At 34.5% G+C, this 13,006-nt stretch overlaps 1 protein-coding gene across 1 annotated transcript; it reads right to left on the reverse strand.

Annotated features, from left to right (window-relative positions):
- Positions 1-4,135: 4,135 nt before the first annotated feature.
- Positions 4,136-9,318, reverse strand: LOC107916542 (F-box only protein 6). Its single transcript, XM_016845812.2, has 2 exons — positions 8,893-9,318; positions 4,136-5,691 (listed from the first exon to the last, which is right to left on the reverse strand). The coding sequence occupies exons 1-2, from the start codon at positions 9,045-9,047 to the stop codon at positions 4,446-4,448; spliced, it is 1,401 nt and encodes a 466-aa protein (XP_016701301.1). The 5' UTR covers positions 9,048-9,318; the 3' UTR covers positions 4,136-4,445.
- Positions 9,319-13,006: the final 3,688 nt, after the last annotated feature.

The raw sequence follows: 13,006 nt of genomic DNA on the forward strand, positions 1-13,006 counted from the left end.
AAAGCATATAATATACATTTATATCAAAGCTTATAATATACGAACTTACCTCAAATGCTAAAACGGCGAAACGAGTCAACTATTCCGTAACTTTGTTCTTTCCCCGATCTAAGTCTGAGTTTCACTTTTCTTGATCTAAATATAATAAAAATTAACTTATTTAATCATCTCTTTATTCAATTTAGTCCAAAATTCACTTTAAGGCATTTTTACACAATTGCCCCTAATGTTTCACATCTTTTACAATTTAGTCCTTATTTCACAAAAACACAAATTCATGCAATTTAATCACAACCCATGCTAGCTGAATTACTATTATACCTCTATCAGCCTATAATTTTCATTTATTTCACATTTTAACCTCTAAGTTTCCACATTTGACAATTTAATCCCTAATTTACATTTTTACCAACAATCACTTTATAAAACTTGTATAATTCATAACCAACATTCATAATCTATCATCAAACATCAAAAAACATATGCATTCATCAATGGCATCATTCAAAATATTTAAAAAAAAATTCAAAATAGTCCTTGGGCTAGCTAGACCTAGTTGCAACAATCTCAAAAAGATAAAAATCATTAAAAACGGAACAAAATACATACCTAATCGCCAAGATTGAAGTTTCCAAATTTCAAACCCTAAAATGGTTCTTTTCTTTGTTAAAATCGGTTGGATGAAGAAGATTATGATTATATTGGCTTTTGTTTTATTTATTTTAAGTTTATTTACATATATACTTATTTAACCTTGACTATTAACCATTAAAAAACTTATTAATATGTCCAAATATGTCCACTCACCAATATAATGGTATAATTACAACATAAGAACCTCCACTATAAAGTTCTATAGCTATTAGCCACCTTTAGCTAATAGAACTCAAGTTTTACACTTTACGCGATTTAGTCTTTTTTATCAAATTGACTAATCAAATGATAAAATTTCTTAACGAAATTTCCACACAAACATATTATCATGTTGTACACATTAAAAAAATAATAAAATAAATATTTTGACTTCAGATTTGTGGTCCCAAAACCACTGTTCCTATTTGACTAAAAACGGGCTGTTACACAAGGGGCAGCGCCTTCTGAATCTAGAAATGTATCGAGTAGTCATGGAGGAGAGGCTAAAGAAGCCTTTTTCCAAATGATGAATGAATGGTTCACGCAATATGTACAGACAAATCCGGCCGCTCAACAACCTCCACCCCCACCTAATCCCCAACCTGTTCCCGTAACTCTTCAAGTTGTGGAACTTCAACTACTGAATAAGCCACCAGTAGATAATTATCAAAATTGAGTTCATTTTTCAAAATAATTATCGAAAAAAGTGATCTATTTATTGTCATTTATACAACCAAAATATTATGATCATGATCATTAAGAATTCAACGGGACCTTTCCTCACGAAACAAACAAAGAAAGAGAAGGTGGGCCCTATTGAGTTCTTACATAACTTAGTTCATCCCATTATTCCATATTACAAAGATGAACCCAATTCAAAATATGAACCATAAAAGAAAATACCTATTAAATCGATCACAGGAATACCAATTATTGTACCTATTATACAAAGAGGTACCCTTCTAATAGTATTGGCCATTTATCCTACTTCCCTTTGCATTTCATCAAGTGGTCATGCTAAAAACATAAACAATTGTAGATGATTAGGAGATACAATCCTTCCGAATGGGATAAGAGAATTCCTACTATTATTTAGTATTCTACTACTATTTTTTTCTTAATTGAAGAAATAATTGGAAAATAAAATAGTAAGTACAAAAATGAGTAATAACCCTTAATTGAGACTGGTATGATTCAATTCAACATTTTATTCATTTGGGTTTGATTGTGTCATAACTCTATAATTAATTCGAATTAGGTTTATCATTGGATGAATTGTAATCCAATAAAATTCTTTTAGGATCCTTTTCACAAATGAATTTAGTAAGTTGAAATTTTGTAAAGATGAATAAAAAGGTTTATATAAAAGAAATGTTGTAAATATTCTGAAACAAACTATACCCATTGAAAAAGTTGCTTTTTCAAAAAATTGATATGAATTCTCAAAATCATTTAAATTTTGATGTACAAGATATATGGATGAAGTTAATAATTTTGATAATATATCCAAATGCATTCCTTCTTGATTAAAAGGAATAGCTATAGCTCCAACAAATAAAGTAAATAAAAGCAATATAATAATAGGAAATAGCATAGTATTATCTGATTCACGAGGATAAGAAAAAGCCTTCTTGTAGCCAAAATTTGTAATAATAATAAGAGTTTCTTTCTTTTTTTTCCCACTAATTGTATATGATTGCTCATTGTTATTCATTGTTAATGTTACTAAAGGAAATAAACGAAAATTTCTATTAATTATTTTTTGCTTTTCTTTACCCCATAGTTACATTTAATATAAAGAGCTACATTTTTTGTCACTATATTTTTTAAAATGGACATTTAAATGTCCTTCAAAAGTAAGTAAATAGATTCAAAACACATAAAATGTTGTTAATCCGACAATGGACCAAGCTATCATTACAAAATTCGGTGAATACAACCATCACTAAGAATTTCATCTTTGGACAAAAACAAGCAAGGGGTAGAATACCAGAAAAAAAAAGTGTACCTACTAAAAAAGTAATTTGTGTACTGGTCACGTGCTTTCTTAAACTGCTCATAAAAACCATATTTTGGCTTTTCTATATAGAAATCCAACAATAGCTTCCATAGAATGAATAATCAATCCAGATGCTAAAAACAACAATGCTTTCGGATAAGCATGAGTAATCAAATGAAATATAATGGCTCGATAAAGACCCCATACCTAGAGCTAACATCATATAGCTTAGCTGAGACATTATAGAATAGGCTAATCCCCTCTTAATATCTTTTTGGGCTGGCTAAAGTAGCCCCTAATAATACCATTATTATACCTATCAAAGATATTAGATTCATTATGTAAGGTATAACTATTAAAAGAGGAAGAATGCAGGCTACAAGAAAAATTCTCGTAACTACCATAGTGGCAACATGTATAAGAGCCGAAATAGGAGTAGACCCCTCCATGGGATCAAGTAACCATGCATGAAGAGGAAATTGCGCAGATTTAGCAACTGTGTCGGAAAATAATAAAGAGACACATAAAGTAACAAATAAAAAATGAATCTCATTAATATAAATCAAGTTATTAAATATTTCAAACAAATCTTGAAATTTGAAACTTCTTGTCATCGAATAAAAACCTAAGATTTCTAATAATAAACCAAAATCGCCTATGTGATTAGTTACAAACGCTTTTTGACAAGTGTTTACTGCACGGGTCGTGTAAACCAAGAACCTATTAATAAATAAGAGAACATTCCAACTAATTCCCCAAAAATATAAATTTGTATCAAATTTGAACTAGTAACTAATCCCAACATTGAAGTATTGAACAAACTCATATAAGCAAAAAATCTCAAATATCCTTATTCATGAGACATAATTGTCATTATAAATAAGAACAAAAATTCCAACAGTAGCAATTAATATTGATATAATAGAGGTCAGTGAATCAATAAAGTAACCAAACTCAAAAAAATATCATTATTGATGGTCCAAGACCATACATATTGATAGATAGAACTTCCAATTATTTGCTGAATAAACATATTGGCCGAAAAGAATCATAATTATATTTAAAAATAAAATATTGAAAAAAGCCCACATACTAAATTTTTTTGTTGCCATCAGAAAAAATTGGGAGTCCCAAGAAACCATATATGTATTTTGAAAAGAAAACTCAAACAAGTATGCATGCAATTTGTGTACGGCGGAGCCGCCCAACTAGCAACCAGCTCACGCCATTGCTCCACGAGAACACCACAGGATGCCAGACCCTCCCCTCAACGAGAACCCCACTGATGGTATCCGACCAGGAGTCCTAGAGCTGTCACCTCTAGATCCACTCAAAACCACCACAAAGCTACGAGAGGTTTATTTTCCAGAGAGGGATTTGGAAGGAAGAAAGGGGGAGAAAAATGGAGGGGGAGGGTCGGCCAGCAAAACAGCCGGCTGCCAAGGGGAAAGCAAGGTTTTAGACTTTGAAGGCTAAACGGCACTGCGATAGACCCAAACTTTCTTTTAGCCACTCAATTCTCTCTGTAACTATTATATAAATTCAGCATGATTAAAAACAGTTTAACGGATTCACTTACAGAAGCCTCCTCCGAAACTAAACTTGTTCATCAACATGTTTGTACAAAAAGAAAAGAAAGAAAATGGCCAATCTTGTTTACTCCATTAAAACAACAGAAAATCCGACTGAAGAGGAACTAGCAGCAAAAGCTTGTTAGCAGCTAAGCAATAAACAGCGTCAGACTCAGAAAAATAGGAAAAAACCTTCTTTGACATGCCATTGCTGCCCGAAACAGAAATAAGGGGGATTGAAATTAAGCAGTAGCAGTCAGGCAAGGGTAAAAGGCAGTGCCACATGCTATCCACTGTCGCTTTCTTCCCCGTGGTAGAACACATCCAGGAACCTTCATCCACTCCCTGCTCATCACATTGTATGTAACTAGTCGGTTCATTTGTCGTGATCTCAACGACAACATGAACAAACCTTTGTTGCCCAAGCAACTCATTCTAACGTGCTTCCCGTAAAACTCTAAGCACCATATGTTTGGCATTCTGTCCACCTCCTTCCACAAGAGAGTCATCTTCTGCAGCTCCCATATGCAAACGCAAGTGGCGGCATTTTTTGTCAGCAATCCCACAAGCATGATCCTGCCCTCACACTCAGCAAGTGTGTGGTCACTCAGATGTATTGGGGCTGGGATTATAAATTGCTTCCATACCCCAGAAACCATGTTGTAGGACACAATCCCTTCAGGGTCTGACTGCATGAAGTAAAGTGTGCTATCAATGGAAATTGCTTGTGACCGAAAGTTCAGTGATAGTGGCAGCTTAATGTTCGAGGGCATGCTTCCGGGTCGGCTCCATGAATTCTTCACTGATTCATAAACTTCATACTCTCCATCACACCCCACCCACAGGATCTTGTAGCCTTCATTGGTTGAATTTCCATTCAGAGTCATTCCCACAGCAACACGTGACCACACTTTAACTGACCTTGCTGGCAACTCTTTAAATGACTGAGTCAAAGGGTTGCAGACATAAAAGTTTCTATGACCAATATCAAGAAAGCAAACTAGACCACCTACAGAAGCAACTGGCAGAGCAATCATCTTTGCTGGAAGAAAAGAGATTGTCGGGTGGTGCCATTTCTTGGTTGAAGGGTCATACATGGCTCCAACATTCATATTTTCATGAGTAATGGTATAAAACCAGGGATTGGCTAGTGGGATTTCAGCACAATGATGAGAGAAACTTTGTGATTCCAGCAAGGAATTCCATTTACGACAAACAGAGCGAAAGCGGAAAAATGTGGCAATGGGAAGTCTAGCAATAACAGCTTCAAAAAGGTCTTCAGGGAATTCTTTCCAAATTTCTTGATCCATAACCTCTGATGCAGGGGTACTTCCAGGTAATTTCCCTCGGTTCCGCTCCTTTCGTGATCTCTTGCTTGGTGGAGGCTTGAAAGGTTCCAACATCTTACAGTTTCCAGATTTCCCTGCAGCCATTACAAGACTGTAGTAATCCTCAGCAGAAGTATCATTGATATTCGGAAAACACCACCTGCATGAAAGCTAACAAGTTATCATGTTTGCAACTTTCTAATTAAACTTGAAATAACCTGAATGATTAGTAGATAACTATCAATGAAATTTAGATCATTCAGATTAAATACGTTGAAGTTTAAAACACAAGTGCCAGAAACAACATTGAGTGCATCCAAATTAACATGGTACAGATCAAGAGTTACTGTGATCTGTTTAATTCAGCAGGCCTAAAGAGAGAGTTGATAAATTTTTCTCACCATCTCATCAATCAATAGTTGCAGAAAACAAAACTATTTACCAGTTTTACCTTTAGCTAATAAGTTTATATATAAAATTAAATTAGAACTGAAAAGGAGATCTCAGATTATCTGTATCCAAGGATAGTGGTAGTGTAATTAACATTGGCATTCACCAGAGAAAGAAAGAAAAACGAGACTGTCTAGCAACATTTACAAAAAAAATTGAGAATTAAGTCTGGACTGCAGTGGTGAATTGATCGAAAAACCAACAATCCTAGAAAATTTCTTCAGATGAAATAAGAAAACTAATTATAGTAGAATAGTCAGCATCAAATTTGAAACTGTGGCTATGGTTTCTATGCCCTTTACTTGCAAGTGAACCATTCTCTCAGGCAGCAACTGAGACAAAACTACCAGTCCTAATCAAATTTACAAAAAAGACAAATGTAAAACATTTTTACATTACCCACAATTCCACACACAGACAGACACAAGAAAAAACGAAAGTCACCAAAGAACATTGTATCTGAGGAGCAGCATAAATCAATAGACTAATGCTAGAGATTATAACCAATATTTGTAGGTGATCGTGCAAGTAACTAACAACCAAATTTACAAAAAGGACAAGGACAAATGTAAAATATCTTTCTATCACGCACAAATCCACACACAAAAAGTAAGCTGCCAAAGAAACCTTTTGCCTGCAGAGCAACATGTTTCATAGCTAACCCATAGAAAAATGCTACAGATTATAACCAGACATCTTAGGGGGTCATGCATGCAACTAGCAATCCATCAGATTTTCAATATTGACATCTTTAAACTTCAAACCAACCTGTGACCTGATTTCAGTTAATGCCCTATGCAGTTGGCCTTAGCTAGATAAGGATCTTTCTGGTAATAAAAATAAACCTAAGCCCAAGCAGAACTGTTATGCCACAAGAACTTGTATGCTCCAGCCATGACAAAACAGGTTTCCAAACATATGCACCTTATGCCGCAACATCTTCATAATAATGCAAATGCACCTTACAATTTTCCTTACTGGCCTTTGCCAAATATTTTCATTAAAAAAGAATCTCAAATGAAACTTAGCAAGATAGATGTTGACCACCGAACTTCTTTGTTAGAAAAGCTTAATCACAAAACAAGTATTGGGGTAATAAAGAAATCATTTTTTTAAATGTTATTTTCCATGAAACAGATAGAAGCTAACGTTCACCTATTTTTCATGATTAAATATGAAAGAAGATATGTGAACATTTTATATTGATCTTGACCAACTTCTCAAATTGCCTGATCACTAATATTGGACTATGTGGATACAAGGTACCTATCGTAGTTATGAAGTATACTAATTTTTCATTATTAACAGTTGAAAGAAGATATACTTGAAAAATACCAGTTACTCGCTCTTAGTCCTTAGAATGTCAGGAATAGAATACCTGATTAGTCTAGAGCAATTTCTAATAATTAATCTTGGTATAAATTTGGACCAAAACATCAAGGGACAGAATACAAGGTCAAGACCTTCAACTCAATTGCATCAGAATAATGAACATAATATTCATACTACAAAACCCAATTTGTAATAATTGCATAAAGAGTGGTCAAACAATATAGAGACGTACAACTGGACCACGAAAAAGCCCTCTACAAAATTAGGTATACATGATTCTCACAATTCATTGAGATTGTTTTCACCAGTAAGTCTGTACTTTTTAGTCAGTTTTATGGATCCAGAATATGTGCAACAGGATGTTTAAGGTATCGTTTGAACAGAGTAAACTCAAATCATTGCACAGCCAAAGACCTCTATTCATCCAGCTATACCAACAGTATGTTGACAGCAATATCAACTAAATGCACTAATAATAGAAACTTTCAACCATACGCTCTGTTACATTGCCATGAATGCTTTTGCATAAAGAATACCCTGTAAAAGAAGACTGACAGAGAGAGAGAGACCTATGATGAATTATCAACAAGGGAATTGACAAATGAGCAAAGGCAAGCAGAGCATTATAAATTAACCAGAGAGCTAGGCCACTCAACATTCATTCATACAATCTTTAAGGAGAACTTCCAAGAGTAGTACAACAACTCTTTGTTACTCGAAACACCCAGGACGTTGTTGAATTAACTAGTAAATTAACTTTCTATTTTCCTTTGCGTGTAGGAACGTGAAGGAAAATTGAAAGGAGCTGATTAGTCAGTGGACTAAAAATTAATCAAGAATTATAAGTTTAAGTTCATGTTCTAAGGAAATCATATAGTAAACAGATACAAATGAGATTCCATCTTCATAGTCAATCATAATCATGCTAATCAACTAAGAAGAAAGATATTCAAGCATCAATTATCAAAAGGCAATCGCCAACAAGTTCAAAATTGACCATCACAATATGTAAAACTTAAAAAAAAAAAACACAGCAGCATGAACACTTAATAAAGATGAGAGGAGGGTTTTGGGGGAGGGGACAAAGCAAACTGAAAATTGAAAAAAAGGGAAAGGAAAACAAAGGCAAAAAGGGGTAAAAAAAAAAAGAAACTACATGATTGGAATACGATGAAAGATACATGCTGAAAACTAAAATTTTGAATGAACTTACTATTTTCGTCAAAAAGAGGTATAAAATAGTTTAGTAATGTAAAAAATGGCCAAAAATTCAAATGCAGTAAACATGCGAAATCCCCTGAAAATAAAAATTAACAAAACGGCAGTGGCATAACAGAAAATAAACAAAAATCTAAACAACGAGAAATGCAAGGAAGAGAAATTAACATTATCGGATAACAAAGGTAATCTACCATTAATCCACCTCATTACACTCCCCCCCCCCAAAAAAAAATACAGAATCCTAGATGAATAAATCTGACAAGAATTCAAAATTAGCACATAAAAAAAATGTGAGGCGAGAGAAGAAAAACAGAAAATTGAAGAGATCTATGTAAAGAGAGAAGGAAAGGAAACGAACCTGCGGTGGTGGTCGTGGAAAGGATGAGGCAGTTGGTGGAGGTGAAGAAGGTGAAAAGGAGAGGACGGAGGAAGCGGCGGAGGAGGAGAGCCGTAGAGATGCAAGAGGTCTTGAAGCTGACCGATGAGCTGCCTAAGCATGGCCAGCCCTTCCATGCCCCAATAACCCCTCCCCTACTCCAACACCACCAACAAAAAATGCTGCTCCCTTTCTCCCTTTGTTGAGAGTTAGCCAGTCATCTGTTTACACGTCAGTGGCATTATTACGATAATTTCTTGTAATAATTCTGACCCGCACGCAACTTTGTCATTGTAATGAATGATCCCACTTGATTTTCACTCCAATATGTATGTATGTATGCATGCATCTACCTTCTTTTCCACTTTTCTCCTTTCTTTTCATTTTTGCCCTTTCCTCTTCTCTTGTATATAAAATATTTTTTATTTGAATTAAATAATATAAATTTATTTTAACTTTTTGAATAATAAAGGTATATTCATAAGAATTTACTAGCATTGAAGTGAAAAGAAAAGGCCAAAAGATTTTAGATTTGGGCCTATAATCATTTTAGTATCCACCATACCCATCCATACTTATTTTTTTCCAATTTAAGTTTTATTTTGATTATATTTTAAGTATGATTTGATTATTTCAGTGCATTTAGATTTATCGAATACTTATTTTTTCGATCTTAAATTAATATCAAGTAATTTATGTTTCATTTTGATTATATTTTAGGTATAATTTAATTGTTTCGGTACATTTAAATTTATTTAATCAAATATCGATTTGTATTGATGCGTACAAATTTATACTAGTTGATACAATTTTTAATCTTTTCACCTTAATATAATTACATTTAAAAAATAATATAATCATTTAATTAAAATTTGAAACCTAGGCCTTATTTTGATAATCAATTGAAAATATTAAATCAATTAAAATAAATATTTTTAGTGATTTAGCTTTTTAAGTACTTTTCAGAATCAATAATAATAATAATCAAATAATAGAAATTTTCAACTAAATTAGAAAGATATGTTTTTTTTAATTAGCCTTTTAGACCTTTTTTTAAATTAGGGAAATAGGTCTTTTTTAGAGGACGTGTTTTCCTTCAACGATCATTTTCCCAACAACTTTTTAAATATTGGCAACAGTAAAAATTTTAAGGGCTACCGGTAATTTTTTTCCTTTAAATACAAAGCCATTTTTTATTTTTTCACTAAAATTCAACTCTCTGTATTCTCTCTCAACTCTCAACTCTCTCAATTCTCTCAATTTTCTCAAGTTTTGTTCTAAAATTTTCAATGCGCTTGTTTAAAAATATTATATTTTTATTTAATTTTTTCATATATTATTCGTTTCGATTAATTTTTCACGAATGGCAAGCCCTCTGATTCGTTTCGACGACAGGCACATTTTAGCTGCTCAAGCGATACTGGTAAGACAAAATTTTAAATTTCATTTTTTCAATGAAGTTAAATTTAAAGTTTTTTATTTTTTAAAATATTTTAAATTAATTTATTTTTCAATATAAATAGGCGAATGATTGTGTTTTGGAGGGGTTCATACATACCTTGTCAAAAAGCTCTAACATCGAAATTTGTAGTTACTTGTAAGACATATGATTCTTGCATGCGTCTCGTATACTTAGGGGCTACAAACTCGATCCTACACTCATTAGCACATTAGTGGAAAGATAGAGGCCCAAGACACACTCTTTCCATTTTTCATGCGTCAAGTGTACAATCACACTTTCTATTTTTCATGTGTCGGTGGTTGTCTGCTCCTGGTGCAATCATGGGTCTGGTGTAGGCTACCATTTCTATGTCCCTGGGTGGACGACCCATATATGTTCCCATTAGTGATGTAAAACCCCTTACCGTACCCGAGATTGGGACTAGGTACGAGGCGTTACCATACATGTACTTGGACATTTTTGGAAATACGAGTTATAAAATTTCTTTCCAATTTGAACCCAATCAAACAACATCTTAGTGTCCCTATTATGGGTCTACAGGGCCCAAAACATACATTGAAAATGGTCCGGAATCAAACCAAGAGCTTGAGAAAGTTCCTGGAAAATTTGCTAGGTTAAGCCTCACACGTCCGTGTAGAGATAATGGACACACCCGTGTGCTTTGGGACACGCCCGTGGCCTTTGCCCGTGTGGAATTAATTGAATTTATTTCTCATTTCGAACCTACAGGGGTTTTCACACGGCCAAACACACGCCCATGTCCCTGGCCCGTGTCCTTCACACGGCTTAGACACACCCGTGTGGTCGCCCGTGTCCAAAAAATTGAGCATTCTATTAATGACGTCAGCATGCATTTAGGGACACACGGCCAAGACAAACGCCCGTGTGCTAGGCCGTGTCCGTCACACGGTTGAGACACACGGCCGTATCTCTACCGGTGTGTTTACTACCATGTATTCTGACTTAATATTTTTAGGTGCAGGGGACACACGACCATATCACACGCCCATGGGGCGATCCATGTGTCACACATGACCTAAACATACGCCCGTGTATCTACCCGTGTAAACCTTGTTGTGCTATTTTCCAAGCCTTAGGTCACCCTCTAATAACCATATCCACTTATAGTTTTCAATAACACTTGACATGGTCTAATTATACTCTTAAATGACCTTAGTATGCCTCATTGCATGTAAACCTCGTCTCATCGGTTTTTATACATGCTAGGTTATCCCCTTTATATTAAGGATTTCCATGACTTGTAACTCAATTAAGCTTGGCTCGTTATCTTAACTCATTGCCAAATTGTGGCCTAACCACCCCATGTGATTTGGTCACATTACATGTGTTTAAATTTGATATGCCATATTTCATCCTCACTAGCACAACTGAACACAAGCATGCATGAAATTTGTAGGTCATAACCTACATCATTATGAGCCAATTCCATGGCCACATACAAGTGAATATGTATACCTTTACAAGCCTTCGTAGTGGCTAATCAAATGACACATGTAACAAAATAACAAAAGCCCTATAGATGCCATTGAACAAAATAAGAGCATCTATATACCAAAGCTAGACAATATGATAGTGTGTTGATTTTTCAACCGTCTCCCAATCTTCGCAAGTACGTAAGCTCTATAAGACAGGGAAAAGAGAGGGCTAAGTATTTACATGTTTAGTAAGCCCGAATAACTAGAAAGTAAACTTACCGATTAATTAGCATGCATTCATATTAGGCAATAAAACCAACAAGTATGAAATAGTTTCCCTATCACATGCACTTAAACCGACAAGTTAGTTCCATAACATGATGTAATATGTCTTAGATGAGCTCATCATCCAACATTTTCATTTTCATATCTCATGTTAATCCCGTTGAGTTTCTCGAAAGTCTCGATGGATTATCCATCTACCGTTAAGTCATAAGAGTGATCATCTCAAGTACGCACTCCCGCGAACTTCACATTTTACGGTGGGATTACTAGTCCAGGCTAAATCCCCCGTAATGTAAACTCATAGGGTAATGTTGGGATTACCAGTCCAGGCTAAATCCCTTGTAGGGGCAAACACCCGTAATGAGATCGGATCTGAATTACCAGTCCAGGCTAAATTTAGACCCTAATCGGATTACCCGTCTGGGCTAAATCCACAATGCACACATATTCTTCGGGAGGCTCGATCACTCAAGGAGCACCCGTCTGAGCTAGATCCTTTCTATATTTGAGATCAATGGATTACCCGTCCGGGATAAATCCTTTTCTGCAACACATGCAGGATCTCAAGTCATGTAAGCCATGATTTATCCATTGAATTTCCCTTTTTGACTTCAACTGGGACATTTATTATTATATTATTATTAATAACACATTTCATGGATTTTTATGCCATCACTATAGCCAATTATCATACATTCATAAAACATGCAATTAGACATATTAGTAGTTTACTTAAAGTTATTCGAACTTACTTGGTATTAGTTTCGATTTCGTGTCTCGGTTATTTAAAAACCTTTCGTTTTCCTCGATCGACCTCTAAAATTTGTTCCTCGGGGTCTATAAAAATAAAAATGAATTATTAATACCTAGCATTATTCTTTTTGAATTTAAATTTCACCCCAAACAAAATGAT

This window comes from Gossypium hirsutum, chromosome A01, assembly GCF_007990345.1.
Source record: "Gossypium hirsutum isolate 1008001.06 chromosome A01, Gossypium_hirsutum_v2.1, whole genome shotgun sequence".
NCBI lineage: Eukaryota > Viridiplantae > Streptophyta > Magnoliopsida > Malvales > Malvaceae > Gossypium > Gossypium hirsutum.

What these genes read in the sequence shown, in the direction of transcription:
- LOC107916542 (XM_016845812.2), bottom strand. Translation starts at nt 9,047, where the DNA reads ATGGAAGGGCTGGCCATGCTTAGGCAGCTCATCGGTCAGCTTCAAGAC. An exon ending in TTCCACGACCACCACCGCAG is followed by an intron (nt 5,692 to 8,892) that starts GTTCGTTTCCTT and finishes GCTTTCATGCAG; the next exon opens with GTGGTGTTTTCCGAATATCA.